General features: G+C 42.7%; 1 protein-coding gene across 1 annotated transcript in view; it reads right to left on the reverse strand.

Moving 5' to 3' along the window:
• Positions 1-320: 320 nt before the first annotated feature.
• Brca1 (BRCA1 DNA repair associated) overlaps positions 321-18,714 on the reverse strand; it is a 64,463-nt gene continuing 46,069 nt past the window's right edge. Inside the window, exons 15-22 of the mRNA XM_055619709.1 lie at positions 17,991-18,078; positions 14,319-14,396; positions 13,603-13,643; positions 9,798-9,878; positions 5,955-6,009; positions 3,578-3,675; positions 2,697-2,757; positions 321-1,531 (exon numbers count right to left, since the gene is read on the reverse strand). Of these exons, the coding sequence (XP_055475684.1) occupies positions 1,386-1,531; positions 2,697-2,757; positions 3,578-3,675; positions 5,955-6,009; positions 9,798-9,878; positions 13,603-13,643; positions 14,319-14,396; positions 17,991-18,078 (648 nt within the window). The 3' untranslated portion in view covers positions 321-1,385. The remainder of the gene's footprint in view (positions 1,532-2,696; positions 2,758-3,577; positions 3,676-5,954; positions 6,010-9,797; positions 9,879-13,602; positions 13,644-14,318; positions 14,397-17,990; positions 18,079-18,714) is intronic.

An 18,714-nucleotide genomic window follows, 5' to 3' on the forward strand; every position in this document is an offset into this window, starting at 1 on the left:
CTGGAACTCGTTCTGTAGCCCAGGCTGGCCCTGAATTCAGAGAGCCACCTGCCTTTACCTCTCCAGTGCTGGGATTACAGGTGTGAACGACCACTGCCGGAAATTATTTATTTTTTTATTTTTTAATATTTATTTAGTTTGTATGTGCTTGAGTATACACAGGCCATGGCATATATGTGCAAGTCAGAAGACAACTTGCAGGAGTCCTATTTTCACCATCTGGATCCCAGGGATTGAACTCTGGCTGTCAGCTATGGCAGCAGGCACTTTAGCCATTGAGCCATCTTGCCAGACCCCCAAACAATCATTCTTAGTCAAAGTGTTTGTTATTCAGTTTATTTGCAGTATTAATGGTACAACATTTATAAAACATACTTTGTATAATCAGGCCTCCATGTGGTGGGGTACATAGGGAAGACTATTCCCTCCAACAGCTATAAACAGTCCAAGATAATGAGTTCATGAAAAATATGGTCTTTTTCTTCAGCAAGCAAAATTATTTACGAAGTAGTATGGTTTGGCAATAGAAAGCAAAAGGGAAAAATTACTTAAAAAAAAGCAACAGCCCCTTTCCTGGTGGAATCCATCATTTTACAGACATGAAATATTCATATCAGAGATCTTGTATTTTAAGAGGAATGGGTTACTTTGAGCAACTACAACAAGCGCTTTGCTCATCAGTTATGGGGAATGAGAACGATCTCCCGGATACTGATGCTTGAAAACTTCACATTCACACAAATACATTATCTGCCTCTGAACTTCCTCAGTGTCCTCTAACATCCAAGACCTGCACAAGCGCTGCTTCTGGGGGGAGGGGACTGGGTGTTGTTTGGTGCTGGGCATTAAACCTGGAGACTCAAGGAACACTGATTTTAAGTCAAATCACAGACCTCAAGCAAACTCCTTGAAGGATTTGACTATTGGCCTTTATGAACATGAGATTTTATAAGAAACAAATTAGAACCACTAGCTATTTGCTTGAGTCAGGGTCTTATGTAGCCCAGGTTGGCCTTGAACTCAAAACACTTCTGTCTCTTGCTGCCACGTGCTGTGATTATGGTCACATACCACCATGTTCAGCTAAGACCACCATGTTCAGCTCAGAACAGCCAAACCATTGACTCTCTAAGAACAACACATAACAAGTTAGCATCTTGCTCAATTGGTGGGATTTAAATAGTGATAATTCTCAGGTGAATTCACACTCTTTGTGCTCAAGACAGATTCCAAAGGGAGACTTAAATTAGAAAATTTTAAGGGACCCTCACATAGGCAGAAGCTGTTTTCTTCCTGGCTGATGTATATAAAATACTTAGTACATAGGATGTAGAAACACCTAAGAGTGAGAGATGCTCCCTGGGTATGAAAGACCATTTCTTAAACTAATCGTTGGGGTCTTGGAGCTCACTACACTCATGGGTGATATTCTGTACCAGGTAGGCATCCAGATTCCGGCGACGGTAGACGGATATACTGTCCAGCACCCAGTCCCACATCACCAGATGGGCCTCACACAGCTGCCCAAGCTCTACAGACAGAACACAAGCAGAGATTAGTGTCAAGTCGTTCTACCAGACCAGACTCTAACCAACCCACTCCAAGGTCTGATTACATAAATTCTTAGGGCTAATTATGTAGGAGCCAGATCAGTGCTCTGAAGTGACACATCAGGACACAGAAACTTTTCAGAAGCCAGAGGTAAAAGCCAGTCTCTGGAAACTGAAATAACATGAGCTTTAGCCTTTTAAAGGAAAAGCCACCAGAGAGGGCAAATGGTGTGGAGAAATATCTTAAGAGACAAAACACCATAAGCATGATCACTTGTGTGTAAATGTACATGCAGTACACATGCTTTTTTTTTATGATAGGGTATCACGTATATCTCTGGTTGCCCTTGAACCTGACCTCACAGAGATCCAACTGTCTCTGCCTGCCAAGTACAGGGAGTAACAGTGTACCACTACATCTGACCTCATCTATTACTTTCATAATACAAAACAAAAACAAAGACATTGGTGTAAAGCCTGATGATTTGAGTTTGGGCCTAGAATCCATATGGTGGACAGAGTATTAACTCCCTCAGCTTCCACACACATGCACTTTAAAGCACACGCACACACACAAAAACATAATAGACATTTTAGTCATTCATTCATGCAAACATTTAAAAACAGGCTGAAGGCTGGGCAGTGGTGACCCACACCTTTGATTCCAGCACTCAGGAGAAAGAGGCAGGCAGATCTCTGAGTTTGAGGGCAGCTGGAGAAACACTGTCTTAAAACACACACACACACGAACACACAAAACACTGAGTGCAGTTGAAGCATGTCTATAATCTCAGTACTAAAGAGGCTGAGGCAGAAAGACTGCCAAGTATTTGAGACCAGGATGCATTACATAGCGGACCAACCAAAACCAAACAAAAAACATAACAAAACAGGCCACTCCTGGTGACAATACCTTTAATCCCACCATTCAGGAGGCAGAGACAGGTGTATCTCTTTGAGTTCCAGGACAGCTGGGCCTACATCATGAGACCATGTCCCAAAACCAAAACCCAAAACAAAACAAACCAAAACCAACCAAAACCAACCCCAAACAAACCTAGCTGGGAATTGTATTAGTCAAGTATAGTAGTGACTCAAACCCACCCAACAGGACCCCAGACGACATTTAGTGCAAAGATACTTTACCAGGGCAGCTACTGTCTTCTGTCCAGGCACTTGGCTGTACGATCACAATGGGATGAGTACCCTGCATTCCCAAAAAGGAAAAAGCATTTTGTATTGAAAGGGTTAGACTAACTTTGTAACCTGTATGTCTTCTAAAGCCTATAGTTTTGAGTTTTAGGTCCAGGTTAAGCTAAAGCCTCTTAGTACCTTTCCAGAGAACGAAGAAATGTGACCCTATCTGTGAGGACATATATTAAAAAAGTGAGCAAGCAATGACCTTCACTCAGCAAAAAGAATGACCAGACCCTTGTCTTTGAGATAATGTTTCTTAGCAACCAAACCAGACGACCTCAATCCTTCTTCTGAGTAGCTCCTGACCTCCAGCCAAGAGCCCGCAGCCACAATCTTCAAGGATGAGCTAACCACCCCCATCTTCAATTGCAGCTGCATCCACACTTGGCAGGACTGGCCAAGCTTGAACACCTAAGACTAACCAATTATCTTACTTTATAGCTTCCAATCCAATCCTAAATTGCCAAAACTGCAACTTCAAATTTCCCGCAATTTTTCTTTTAAAAACCTAAGGTCTTTGTCTCCCGGTGCCACTCTTTGCTGACTGGCAGGGGTGACCCCATTGTGCAATGGTTAATAAACCTCTTGTTTTTGCAACGAGTCGTGATCTGTGGGACCCCAAGTCTTACAGTATGTCAAAGCACGGGGTTTGGAAAAGTCTTGTCACCACTTTTACATGGTAAAAAGGGCCAGAAAGAAAAGGCTTGATGCTTGTAATTCCGAAGTCCTTACTCACCCCTCACAATTGGGCCTTTTGCTACAGGGTCAGGGATAGAGAAAGCCCTCTGTGCTACTTTACCTGCTTAATGGAAGGAGAGTATTTCCCTCACCTTAAGGAGGCCTCGGATACTCATGGTGTCATGAGTGAGCGATGGAAGCTCCTTCACCACGGAAGCCCCACACAGCTGCAGCATCCTCTCCAGCTCATCTACAAAGCACAGGTGAAAAATCACCAGAGCCACCCACACCCATGCTCCGTGCCCTCTACAGTCTTCCCTGGAGCAAACCTCAGTGAGCAAGCTGGTTTTTGTTTTAAAGGATAGAAGGACCTCAGAATTAGTATGGCTTCTAAGTCAATCTGCTAAACTGCTAGATACTATGTGAAAAACATCATCTCTCTTCTTCGTTCCTGCATCCCATTTCACTGCTGATTGGTAATAGATAATCATGGCCTCTGAGAGCACCTGGACGGTAATCACTCTAAATGTGAAAAGACAGTAGAGGCCTAGCATATCACTAGGAAAGGTCACATGATGAGTTAGAATCCACTTATCTAGGGAAGGAATCTCAAATGAGGTTGGGCCCAAGAATCAGCAGCACTGAGCAACCTTCCTGGCTTCTTTGGCTGCGCTCAAAGCATCCTAGCACTCTTCCAGAAGGAACATCTGCTCATCCCTGGGAACTGTGGAGGTGCATCTGCCTGCCTGCCTGAACTGAGGCTACTAACTTAGGCCCTTCTACAATGACACCCATTAGCACCCCTGGCTTTCACTATATTAAAGTCTAAAAACAGAAATCACTTGAGTGGCACTAGAAATTTTCTAAAAATATACACTGCCAGGCTCCCTTGCTACTACTCATCTGCTTATGGCCCATGGCCCTCAACCTATGGGTCACCTCCCTTTGGGGGCTGTAGAGCAGATATCCTGCATATCTTTATAATATTTACATTATAATTCCCAATAGTATCATATTGAAGTTACAGCTATGGAGTAGCAATGAAATAATTTTATGGTTGGAGGTCACCACAGCATGAGGAGCTGTACTTCAGGGCTGCAGCATCAGGAAGAGAACCACAGGAAGAGAGCCACTGCTCCTCGGCCTCCCTCTCCTAAGTCCCAGGACTGCAGTCCCTGGAGCTGAAGTGAAGCAGATAAAAAGAACTAACTAAACCTATACATGGACAGGGGCCTTTGATATGCAAGAGCAGAAGCCCCAGTAGTCTTCCCTTGTGACACAGGACTCAGGCAGCCCCTGCTGTGTGAGCTTGTATTCACAGATGGCCCCAGATTGTTGATTCACCTGCTTCTACCCAAGTGTTTGGATTACAGGCAGAGGTCACTAAGTCCAGCTTCAAAGCAGTTTTAATGGTCACATCACATTTAATATCAAATTGAACTAAAAATACTCATCAGGAGATACCCCCGCCCCCCGGCCTGTACATGGCCCAGACCCATAAAACTTAACTAAATGAAGGTGGAAGGAAGAACAGAACTCTTTTTTGGTACTTAGAAACTCCAGTTTTTTGGTTTGTTTTTGAGACAGGGTTCTCCCTCAAACTCAAAGTGCTGGAATTAAAGGCATGCGCTGAAGACTGGATGGCTCAGTGGTTAAGAGCACTGATTGGTCTTACAGAGGTCCTGGGTTTGGTTCTGAGCACCCACACGGTGGCTCACAACCATCTGTAACTCCAGTTCTAGGATATCTGACTTCTCTGATCTCTGTGGGCTCCCAGCACACAAGTGGTGCTAGGACATGCAGACAAAATAAAAAGGTGTAATAGCAGAGGCAGGTGGATTCTGAGTTTAAGACCAGCCTGGTCCACATAGCAAATTACAGGGTGGCCAGGGCTACAGAGAAACTTTACTTTGTTATCATTCATTCATTCATTACAAATTATTCACTTTGTATCCTGGCTGTAGGGTCCTCTCACCTCTTCTCCCAATCCCACCCACCCTCTTCCTTCTCCCCCTATTCCTCTCCCCCAGTCCACTGATAGAGGAGGTGCTCCTCCCCTTCCATCTGACCCTAGCCTATCAAGTCTCATCAGGACTGGCTGCATCATCTTCCTCTGTGGCTTGGCAAGGCTGCAACCCCCCACGGGAGGTGATCAAAGAGCCTGCCGCTACAGAGACCCTTTCAAAAAACAAACAAAACTACAGCAACAAAGGCATATTCCGCCATACCCGAGTTGTTCTTACTGGTTTCTCATTCCTGCCCTTCCTTAGTCCAAACGAGCAGTAACAGAAGCTCGATCCACACAAGCACAGAATATAGCACCCTAAATCCTCGCTCCTTCACTGGTCTCATAGGAAAACACATGCCTTTCTTTTTTGTCCCAGGGTGTTTAAATGCTTGTTCGTTTAGAGAATGGTAGAGAAAAAAATAACTCTGGAACTTCTGAGTAATCTGAGGAACCTCCATATGGCCTGACCCTGTCCATACTACTGTCTCGTAAGAATGGCTGCAGCCCTCCCAGGCTCTTACCTTTGGACATGTTGGTGAAGGGCTCACAACAACAGATCTTCAGGCCCTTGAAGAGCTGCAAAGAGAAGAGAGTGATGGGGTAGAGAGGAAGTCTAACTTTTAAATGTTTGTGTGTGAGAAAGAGGAAGCAAAGTGCACGCCACATGTCTAAGGAGGCCAGAGGAGTACATCAGATCTTCTGGAGCTAGGGATCAAAATCAGGCCTTCTGAATGAGCAGCAAGCACTAGCTGATGAGCTACCTCTTCAGTTTCTTTCTACCCTTTGTGTCAGACAAGATCTTAAGGTGGTCTCAAACTTGTAGGTTTGGCATTGGACTTCTGTTTCCACTTCCAAATGCTGAGGCTAACAGGAACACCTCACCACACCCAGAGCATGAGTTTTTATAAGAAACAGAGACCCTCCCTTTAAATGGAAGAATCTTTCTTTACCACTTGAGACTTCTGTGCTCCTTCCCAGGGACAATCAGTTTAATATCCTGAACTGATTTCAGATTTTGCTGAATTGCATAAACAATCTATATTCTAGAGTCATTTTTTATTTACTTTTATTTTATATACATTAGTGTAAAGATGTCAGATCTCTGAAGTTACAGACAGTTGTGAGCTGCCATGTGGGTGCTGGGAATTGAACCCAGGTCCTTTGGAAGAGCAGACAATGCTCTTTACCAGTGAGCCATCTCTCCAGCTCGAGTCAATTTTTAATAATTATTTTTAGAGTCATTCTTAAAATAATAATAATAATTGTGTGTATGCCATGTATGTCCAAGTGCTAGTGGAGGCCAGAAGTGTCAGATTTCCTGATGCTGATGGTGTAGGGAATTGTGAGCCACCCAATGTGGACACTAGGAATGAGGGTCCTCTGAAAGAGCAGCAAGTGTTATGAACCTCGGAGACAACTCTCTGGGTTCCTATTCTTTGTCATTCAAAGGATGAATTCCCATCTTGTCATCAATCAGGTCCAGGCTCATGCTTGGTGACCCACGAAAAGTGGTTTTATTCCTTTGTCAGAGATGAGGAAAACAAACCCACAAACAATCCCACCTGGTCCATCTTTATGTCTAATGGCCAGAAACTCAAGATGCTTACTTAGATTGTTAAATCAGCACTTAACATGACTCCAGGAAGCAGAGTGTTTTTACGTGGACATGCTCCATTTCTGTTCTTGTCAATGATCCCTTCTTTTCTTCACAGGGCCCTGAGTAAAGACACTTTGTTTCGAGACAGGGTTTCTCTGTGTAGCCCTGGCTGTCCTGGAACCCACAGGCAACTGTCTGACTCTGCCTCCTGAGTGCTGGGGTTAAAGGTGTGTACCTCTTTAACTGCCCCCCTCCAGCAAGGAGCTGGTGTAATTAAAAACAGGGCTTCACAGTGTCTCAAGCTGGCCTCTAATGCAGTCTGTAGCCAAGGTCGTCCTCCAACTCCTTACCTTCCTGCCTCAGCCTGCCAAGTAGTAGGATTACAGGTAAATGCCAGCACAGCGGACTGGGTTGTGCTTTATAAGTGTGTGTGCGCACATGGGTGCATAAAGGCCAAAAGACGGCTTTGGTTGTTATTTTCTCAAGTGCCACCCAAGGGGGTTTAGCTAGCAAGCTGGAGGGATCTGCCTGTCTCCATTTCCTCAGTACTGTGCAATGAAAGAGCATGCCACCATGCCATACTTAAATAATCCATCTGTCTCTAACTCCTGAGTGCTGGGATTATAAACGTGAACCACCATATCTGCATTCAACTTCATTTGCAACCAAAGTTGGAACAGCTCTGTGTGTCTAGTAACAACTGTTAGTATACCTTGGCATGAGTTCTTAGAAAGGGTTTCAAGCTATCATTTTAAAGAAACCTAAATTTGTGCAGCTTTTAATATTTTTTAAAGATTTATTTATTTATCTATTTATTATTGATTATTTATACAGTACTCTTCCTGCAGGTAGGCCTGCAGGCCAGAAGAGGACACCAGATTTCATTATAGATGGTCTTGAGTCACCATGTGGTTGCTGGGGATTGAACTCAGGACCTTTGGAAGTGCAGACTGTGCTCTTAACCACTGAGCCCTCTCTCCAGACCCTTAATATTTCTTTTTTTGATACACGATCTCAATCTGTAGTTTAGGCTTCAAACCACAGTCCTGCTTTATTTAGCATTGAGTGGTAGGATATAGGAGTGCCATCAGACCTAGGATGGATGAATACACTCTCATTTATCATTTGAATAACTCATTTTTTTTTTTTTTTTTTACTGTCTTTGTGCTGTCTTATGACACTAAAGAAAATTGTCCAGGTCTAAAAATCACCTAGACGCAGAGGCTGAGACACAAAAATCAAGGGACTAAACACAGCTGGCTGTACTGGAAATGGCTCCACCCACCCTGCAGGGAGAGAATGAGGGCAGCAGGCAAATCGGTTATTGTTGGGAATGAGTTCCCACCTCTGCTGTTCTCTCCCAATCTCTATGAATAAAACGGATCTCCAAAGTACTGACAGGACCTAGATGCTCATAAATGCTAGTTCCCTCCAGTTGGAGCTGAACACTGCCTTGAGGAGTATAAAACATTAGGAACTTTCATATCCAGGCTGACACTTACTGATGAGAATGTCTAGTGATGAGATAAGGAATCTGAAGATTCACCTGTGCGAATACATTTCTTTGTGAAAATAGTGTAGTGACATTTTGGTATCTTCTGAATGTCACTACTTTGCCACGCAGCTTCCATCACTGCTATTCTGAATGTAAAAGAAATCCTAAGGCATTTTGAGCAAGAAGGAACCTGGTGCTAATTCTGCAAGGCTCCCAGATAAGAACAAATGGTTGGCTCATAGAGAACTCCTTGAGGAAAAGGGAGAAGTAGAAGTAGGCTGAGCACTTTTCTTGGCATCTGGAACAGTTATTTGATAGGCTCAGAGAGTGAGGATGGGCTGATCCCAAGGACTTAGGACTCCAGGCTTGATTTGTGATCCTGTCCAAAGCAGTTTTCCTTAGAAAACCACCTTTACCGGTTTCCTCTCAAGTTTCTCTGAAGGAACAGAAGGTGCTTCGTATGGGAATGTTCTGAAACACCTGCTGGTACACACTTGAACAAGAAAAGCAGCCTGGGAACACAAGCACTTATCCAGTAACCTGAGAAAGCGGTTGGCTCAGGCCTGCCCGGCAGGTGGGAAATCTTGGGAAGACTTCTTCCTGCAAGGAGGCTCCACCATCTGCTATAATATGGTGGGGAAAGTCATTGAGCGTGCTGCTCTTATTAGCAAAGTTGCTGGGATGGTCTGTTTTGTCTTGTAAAGCCATCTATAACTTTCTAAAGCTGTGACACTCGTGAATCTAGATTTGGAACTTGAGCATATGGTTTCAACTTCTTCTATCACTTACTAGCTTAAGTGACCCTGGGGAACTTATGCTACCTGGACCTCAATTTTCTCATATGTAAAATATGAGGTATGTATGGTATAGGTCATAATAGCACACACATCACTGTGTTGTAAACTGTTGACTATGGATCACTTCCTTTCTGTGCCCACAGGTTGCACCATGCCCGCCCTATTCACAGCAGTTACTGTGCTGCCTAGAGCAAAGTCACCAGGGTCACACAAGTGCAAAAGGTTTAGGTTCACATCTCTGTAATACAAGCTCTGTCACTATCAGCTGAGATCTAAACCTCAGACTGGAACCCAGATTGCAACTGCTATTGTCACCTTTATGTCTCCTTACTTATGAGGCAGAAGCAATCCATGTTTGCCAGTGTGCTGACAGCAAACATGCAATGTGCCTTACCAGGTAAAGAGCAACCTGACCACAGCAATTGGCTGTACAGAGCTAGACTGTGGGTTCTGTCACATATAAGAAGAATTTTACCTTGTCCTGGGATTCTCTGGATCGCTTTGGACCTTGGTGGTTTCTCCCAGTCACAACATCTCCTCTGACCTCAAATTCATGCTGAAACCAAACACACAACTCTATGGTCAGTGGGATGGGAGATGGCTCAGCAGTTAAGAGTTAAGCATTAAGCAATTAACATCCTGCAGAATTTGGTTCCTAGTTCCCACACCTGGCTGCTCAGGACCACCTGTTACTTCAGTTTCAAGGGAATCTGATACAAGCTCTACAGGCACTGCAATCATGTGGACAAATCCAGAGAGACAGACAGACACAGACACACACACAGAATTTTAAAAAGTAGGCCGTGTGACCTAACTTTCAGGCTAGCCAGTACTGTATAATGAAACCTTGTCTTTATTTTTTCTATTTTTTATTACAAGGCTGTGTAGCCTGGCTGGTCTGGAACTTGGAAATATTCCTGACTCTGCCTCCTCTCAAGAGCTGAGATTAAAGATGTATGACACCAAATCTGGGAGAGACTCTGTCTTAGAAAATTTATTTTAGGGGGCTGGAGAGATGGCTCAGTGGTTAAAGAGCGCTGACTGCTCTTCCAGAGGTCCTTAGTTCAATTCCCAGCAACGACAGTGTCCCACAACCATCTAAACTAGGATCTGATGTTTTCTTCTGGCATGCAGGTCTACATGCAGATAGAGCATTCCTATACATAAAAAATTTAAATAAATAAATATATCTTAAAAAAATTTTTATTTTAAAAATTCATTCTTACTTTTAATTTTATGTTACAAGTATTTTGTCTGCATGTATGTATACATATGTATGCCTAGTAGCCAAAGAGGTCAGATCCCCTGAAACTGGAGTTACAGATTGCTGTGAGAATCCATGAGGCTGCTGGAATAAAATCCTGGATCCTTGGAAGAGTAGCAAGTGCTCTTAATCATTGGCTGCTCTTCCAGATGACTCAGGTTTAATTTTCAGCATCCACATGGCAGTTCAAAACGGTCTGTAACTCCAGGTCTGGAGGATCTGACACCCTCACACAAACCGAATACATGCAGGCCAAGCACTGAAGCACAACTTGCTGAGCCTGGCTCTCTCCAGCTACCATGTAGGTCCTGAGGCTTGTGTTTGGGTTGTCAGGATGGGCAGCAGTGCCTTTACCTAAGCTATCCCAACACCCCCAAAGCAAATCTTTGTTGAAATTACCAATTGGCTTTCACCTCTCGGGCTTGATTTTTTTTTTTTTAATGTATTTTATTTCTAACATTTGTACCTTCTCAAAACATTCACTTAGCATTTAGATTAAACTGCCAGCATTGAGGATTCTTGATCACTTAAATCAATTGTATATTGTCAGCTGAAGAAATTAACAGCTTTTCAGAGTTCTGCTGAGAGATTTACAGTTAACGAAGTCAAAAATGATAAGACGGGACCAGTTGAGATGGCTCCCTCAACAGGTAAAGGTACTTCCCATGAAGCCTAACAACCCGAGCCCTTCCCCCAGAAGCCATAAACAGGTAGGAGACTCTACAAAGTTGTCTCTATAACTCTGTATACAAACACACACATCCTATTTTGAAGAAGCTCAGTTTTTTCATAGTAACTATTTTGATAAGAGAAAGAAATGGGCCTGGGAGTTTAGTTTTGGGGGAAGAGTGCTTAGCAGCCATTGTGAGTGGAACTTGTCTTTAGGAGGACTTGCTAAGCATTGTTGTGGAGTATCATGAAACCCAGCAAGGGACTAGAGACGACTCGGTGGGCAAGGCTCTTGCTGCCACACTTGACAATCTGTTTGATTCCCAGCCTCCACATGGTAGGAGAGAACGGACACCTGATGACCACAAGTTGTTCTGATCGCCACACATGTGCAAAGGCACACATCTTCTATGTGTGCTAAATAATAAATAAAAAGTCAACTAAATAAAAAGTCAACCCCCAAATAGAGACTATCTCCATTCTTCCAATTATCCTAAGAAAAAAGCTCAAATCACTACTGGGGCTTAACACAAACTCTTTCTGAGCTGGTCCTTGTGTGACTTCTCCCCCTCATCCAACCCTTGCTCCCTACACAAACCTCACCATTAACCTTTCTTCACTGCAATGTCTATTTTTCTATAACAAGCCAAACTCACTCCTACACCCAAATCTTTATGTTTTCTGTTCCTGCCTATAAGAATTGTTCTCCACATTTTTCAAAGGCAATTCTTTCTTGTTATTTAGGTCTCAGCTCAGTTTTCCACAAAGGCTTCACCTGGCCTCTACAAGTGAGGTAGGGAAGCCTTGACTCCAGACAATTGCTAGTCTGCTGTCCATCATGGCATTTATTGGTATATTAAATTCATCTGTTTATTGTGTATCTCCCCTGACTAGGGCATACATCATTCCAGAATAGGAAACTGGTCATTTTTGTTTATTTGTATTTCTAGTAATGGACACTTAGGAGACTTGCAATAAATGGTTGCTAAATGAAATTAAAACCAACAAAAGTGTCATTTAATTGTGAATATATTGAGTAGTGTATAACAATTTCAAAGAGATTCCACTAATTTTGTTTTGTGTTATCTATTGTCATCACCAGCTCTTGGCTGTTCTAAACTTATTCTTCCTCCTACATGCTTACCTTATTTACCTTTCACTGTTCTTAGTATCATAAAAAAGCATTTCTTGGAAGGAAAGTATTTTTTTTTTCCCCGAGACAGGGTCTCATGTAGCTTTTGCTGGCTTTGAGCTCATTATGTAATTTAAGGAAGAACAAACCTCTCATCCTGCTGCTCCCACTAGCCTAGATTACAAGCTTGTGTAACGTATTTATGAGGTGCCAGGGATCAAACCCAGGGCTTAAAAGACAGGCACAAATTAAGCCACATTCCTACCCAAAGTCTTTTTCTTTAACAATGGTGAATAGCCAGATTCCTACAAAGGTGTACACTTTTTAAGAGTCAGCAGAAAAGATGGCTACAGAGATGGCTTAGTGGTTAAGAGCACTGGTTGCTCTTGCATAGCACCTGGGTTCAATTCCCAATACCCACATGGCAGCTTACACTTGTCTGTAAAAAAGTCAGGAGGAGCTTCGTGTGGTGGAGCACACCTATAATCCTATAATCCCAGTGCTTGGGAGACCAGACAGGACTGTTTCTGATTTTCTTTTTTTTAAAGACAGGATCTTGATCTGGGCAGTGGTGGTTCAAGCTTTTAACTCCAGCACTCAGAAATGTAGATATCTGAGTTCAAGGTCAGTCTGGTCTATATCATGAGCTTCAGGATAGCCAGGGCTACACAGAGAAACCCTGCCTTGAAACAACAAAAACCAACCAACCAGCTGGGTGTGTCGACAGCACTCAGGAAGAAGCAGGTGGATCTCTGTGAGTTCAAAGCCATCCTGGTCTACAAAGTAAGTTCAGGACAGCCAAAGCTACACAGAGAAACCCTGTCTTGACAACACCACCACCACCAAAACCCAAGCAATCAACCAAAATGACAAGCTCTTGTTACGTTGTTCAGTCAGGCCTTAGACTCCCAAGTGCCAGTGTTACAGATGTGCACTACCTCATGTATGTCTGGAGGTGGCTCATGATTTGCTTCTATAAATTTTCATTCATTCTGTAAATTCCTTTCTTTCTCCAAAGAAAAAATTTCCTTTGAAACCTAGAATGAATAAGAATATGGCGTTTCCTGGCCTGCTGTGCATCATTCTTCATGTTCCTCCTTGATGAGGAAAAAAAAGGTGTGTGTTCTCAAGGAAGAAAGCAGAATCAGGCCCCACCCCCGCCTGTAACACCAATACCAACCAAGTGTCTCTGATTAGTTTGTATCAAGTACTTACCACATTTAGAAGTTTTCTTTCTTGGATAGACCGGATTACCCCTGAAGAGAATACAGAAAAGATAAATCACACAGAGTATGTTCTTTTGTGGAGATGGGGAGCTCAGCTAGTCACAAGAAAGTGGACTTTTTTTAAAAAAAAAAAAAAATTTATTTATTTTTTATTATATGTACATTGGTGTTCTGTCTGCATGTATGCCTGTGAGGTTGTCAGATCCCCTGGAACTGGAGTTACAGACAGTTGTGAGCTGCCATGTGGGTGCTGGGAATTGAACCCAGGTCCATCTGGAAGAACAGCCAGTGCTCTTAATGGCTGAGCCATCTCTCCAGCCCCAAAAGTGGCCTCTTTAATAAGGCTTGTGGCAGAGTTCCTTCTGGAGACAGCTGATGCATAAGCATTATACAAGTGCCACTGTACATGGACCCCTGACCACTATTAAATAAAACCCTGTTTACATGCTAACACTGCTAACAGAAGATTAGGCTCTATATATTAAAAAAAAGCAATAACAAAACCAAACAAACAAAAGATACACTTTCTCTGGATCACCAGCGGATCTGAACAAAGCAAGTTTTGTGTTACCACTAAAAACCCCTTGGCAGCTCAGACTTGGCATCAGCAGAAACCTCAGGTGTTAACATGTCGGGTGCAAAATGCAGCTGAGGTGCTAAAGGAGGCATCAGAGGCACCCACCCCACACCATGCATTGTACTCACATGAATAGCTAACTATCCACTTTCCTCCTGCAATTCCTAGAAAATACTTCAGCGTCCGTTCACACACAAACTGAGCATCTGCAGAATGAAAAACATCCAAAGGGTGAGAAACACACAAGCAGGAAGTACTGCCACCCCCCACCCCAGAAGCTGGAGCCCCAGCTCTCAAGATCAGTCTGGAATTGTGATTCACCAGGACGATAACCAGGTTTGGACGCCTGGAAGAGGCAGATGCCACGTTAAGACCAGAGGAATTGTCGGCCTCAGCTTTGGGGTGCCAAGGCTAGCTAAAGAGTCCTATGTTAATTATCCTCATTAGCAACAGTGATTAATGTGGACAGAAATCTGTTTTACCAGATAGCAATATGTGAGAGAAGAAAATAGTGTTGACGTCCTAAACTTGGGGAAAAAAAAAGCCTAAATCAGCAATGACAATGTGACAGAAGTTCACCCCTGCAACTTCGACCCGGGGGACCCTAGCCCCCTTGTATTCCTGAGAGGGACAGGAAACTGGTCTTGTCACAGCTATTCTCTTTTCTGTGTAGGCATTCCAACAAGCAGTAGCTGAAGAATCTGTTTATTGCCTAGTGTTTCAAAGGCCCCTTTGAAGAACTAAGCAAACTGAGAAAAAAACAAAACAAAAAACATTTAAACAAGAGAAATGTATTCAGCCGAATCCCAAACACAGCAGGCCATCCAAAAGCAGTAGAAGTGTAGAAGTGGCCATTCTGCCTCACAGAATCCTCACAATTTTTGAAGCTTTTTGTTTAAATGCTATAAAAGCTGACTTTAATTCACAAGCGATAAATGTTGCCTTTGAGTTTAAAGAGTTACTTTAGGTTTAATTTTTATTTTATAGCTCTCTTTTCACCCTTTGACAACTTTGATCCAAACCTATTGCTTTAAATATATTAAAATTGTTCTCACACCTGATTCCAATGAACACTGCTCTCTGGTACAGTTTTCATGAACAAGAAACGTAGATTTTAGCAGCCTTAAGGCAGCAAGTCAAAGAGTTTTGGGCCCATTGGTGAAGGCTGGTGTTCTCCAGAGAGAACTATCCCAGAATGGGCAAGAGTATATCAGAGAACCAATTCTATTAACGAGGTGTGGCCATAATTTGCACCCCATCTCCCTGTGCACTGTTTTTTTTGTTTTTTGACAATAATTCTTCAGATGCTAAAAGATGGATATCTTGGACCCCTCAGTCTTCTCATTCCTTTATCCTCTGTCAAACATCACTAATTTTTAAAAAAGATTTGTTATGCTTGGATGTATGTATATCATATGCTTGCCTGGTGCCTAAAGTCACAAGGGGGCGTTGGAGCCTGTGGAACTAGAGTTTTGGAAGGTTGTGAGCTGCCATGTGGGTGCTAGGAACCAAACCTGGGTCCTCTGCAAGAACAAATGCTCCTAACAGTGAGTCATTGTTCCAAACCTCAAACTACATTATTTTGAGTTTCTTGTCCCCATCTACCTCTTGATACTTTTTAAAAATATTTTATTATTTTTATTATATATACATTGTATCTGCATGCACACCTGCATGCCAGAAGAAGATACCAGATCTTATTATAGATGGTTGTGAGCCACCATGTGGTTGCTGGGAATGGAACTCAGGACCTCTGGAAGAGCAGCCAGTGCTCTTAAGCTCTGAGCCATCTCTTCAGCCCCTTGATACATTTTTTTTTTTTTTTTAAAGATTGCTTAAAAAAAAGAAAAAAGAAAAAGAACACAGGGTGTGGTAGTGCAGGCCTGTAATCCCAGCACTCTGGGAGGCAGAGGCGGGTGGATCTTGTGAGTTCCAGGCCATCCTGGTCTACGAAGCCCAGCCAAGGCCACACAGAGAAATGCTGTCTTGAAAAAACAATTAAAAACTTCATTATTGTTTTATGTTTAGAGGTATTGTCTGTATGTACGCCTGTATACCACAAGAGGGCATTAGATTGTGAGCTGCCAAGTGGATGCTGCAAATTGATCCCAGGTCCTCTAGAAGACCAGCCAGTGCTCTAGCGCCCTCCTGATACTCTAAGCTTCTTAGTTGCCACTGTGAAAAAGCACCGTGCTCAGCATAGAGGATATCACCTAGACAGTCGCTGCAGAAAGGCTAAATCCATACTTCACTTGCTACATATATTGGGCGTGTAGTAAGGCAGGACAATTTCAAGCAAGCTTTTCAGCAGCCTGAAATTTTACTCAGATTTTACACTGCCAAGTGAAAACTCCCAGTGCTATCTTATGCACAGTTAAGACTGAAGGTGCAGAAAGATACATCATGGAGCTGCTCCACTCTTCCTCTTTTCATGTTAAGGTTTAGGACCTGCTTCCTGAAACACGCTCAGCCACTCAAGCCAGGAGCCACATGCAGCTAGCTAGTCTCCAGAGTCTGAGCAAAGACTTACTTCTACCCTGTTCTCTCCTATGCCCTAGTTGCTCTTCTGTGATTTGGTCTTTGTTCTATACTCACCAAACTCCAGGCAGGTAGACAGGAAATAGTCCCCAAATTTAATCCAAAAGAAGGTGGTCAAACAAAATGGCTATCTTTAAAAAGCGAAGAGTGACTACTGGGCACTTCATCCATGGCAGACTTAAAGATATGCTAGGCCCAAAAATATGCTGGAAAATTTGCATATATGAGAAATATTCCATGCATGACAAAATATCCAATTTTTGTTGCTGTTGCTTCATTTTTTTTTTTTTTTTGGGAGACATAGTCTTGCTTTATAGCCTAGGCTAGCCTTAAACTTCTGATCGTCCAGCCTCAGTCTCCTGAATGTTGAGATCATGGGTGTGAGTGAGCAAAGCCAACTTGTTTATGTTTTTTATATATATCCCAAGGGTAACTTTTTATTTGTGGTGCTAGAAATAGTACCTAGAACAGTGGTTCTCGGCCTTCCTAAAGCTGTTGCCCTTTAATGCAGCTCCTCATGTTGTGGTGATCCCCAACCATAAAGTTACTGTTGTTGCTACTTCATAACTGTAATTTTGCTACTGTTATGAATCATAATGTAAATATAAACATCTGGGCTGGAGACATAGCTTACTGGTTAAGAGTACAAAATGCTCTTCTAGAAGACCTGGGGTTCAATTCCCAGCACCTAAATGGTGGCTTACAACCGTCTACAACACCAAGATCTGACACTCTCTCACAGACATACACGTAGGCAAAACACCAATATACATGAAATAAAACAGTTTTTTTGTTGTTTTTTTTTTTCCAGAGCTGAGGACCGAACCCAGGGCCTTGCCCTTGCTAGGCAAGCGCTCTACCACTGAGCTAAATCCCCAACCCCGAAATAAAACAGTTTTAAAAATTCTATAAATATCTGTGTTTTCCCATAGTCTTAGGTGACCTCTGTGAAAGGGTTGTGCAACCATGACCAGAGGTTGGGAACCACTGGTCTAGGGCCTTGTGTGGGCCAGGTGAGTCTGTTCTTCCACTAAGCGGCATCTGCAAACCCTGAAGGCAAATTTTCACAATGTTTCACATGCCTACATTGTGAATGCAAACTGTCACACGAAGGGTGGAATTTTCCACTTGCAATGTTATGTCCATATTCAAACAGTTGTAGATCTGAACTTTTGGATTATGGATGCCCGACTTGATTGATATGGCTCTTCATATGGCTTATGAGGTAAATGAAACATAGTCTGTAAAAGTCTGTAGTATACCTGTTTTTATTATTACATGTGTAGTCTCCTCAGTAATTTCATCAGTCAAAGTGAGGCCGTATTTTTCAGCAAACTTCTGCACAATCATCTGAAACGAAAATCAAATACTGAATTATGCTGCTATCTCTGGTACAAAGCTTAGAGCATTAATTATTCTAATTTTGAGTCTCCATTCCCAGGAAGGGCACATCTCTAAAAAAAATTTAAAATATTATGTACGCGTGCATCCACGTGTGCATGTACTTCAGCACACATGTGGAAGCCAATGGACAACTCTATGGAGTTGGTTCTCTCCACTTTCATGTGTGTGGGGATTGAATTCAGGCTATAAGGCTTACATGGCACATACTATTGCGTCACTGTGATCACTCCACCTGGGCTTTTAAACATATAACATAGCTGAAGTCTCAAAATTGACAATTTAATAAAATCTATGCATAAATCATCCAGGCATGGTAGTACACACATTTAATCCCAGCACTCAGGAGGCCTAGAGGCAGAGGCAGGCATATCTCTATGAGTTCAAGGCCAGCCTGGTCTAAATACGGAGTTCTAGTCCAGCTCTGGCTACAGTGAGATCTCGAACAAACAATGCCCCTAATCCTCCAAACAAACAAACAAACAAACAAACAAACCCAAAACCATGTGTAAATCAGAGAAAAACATTCTAAATACAGTTTACGTAGGACTAGAAGCTATGGAGTTACAAGTAGATCATATGACT

Source organism: Psammomys obesus, unplaced genomic scaffold, assembly GCF_907164565.1.
Source record: "Psammomys obesus unplaced genomic scaffold, mPsaObe1.curated_primary_1811, whole genome shotgun sequence".
In the NCBI taxonomy this organism is placed as follows: domain Eukaryota; kingdom Metazoa; phylum Chordata; class Mammalia; order Rodentia; family Muridae; genus Psammomys; species Psammomys obesus.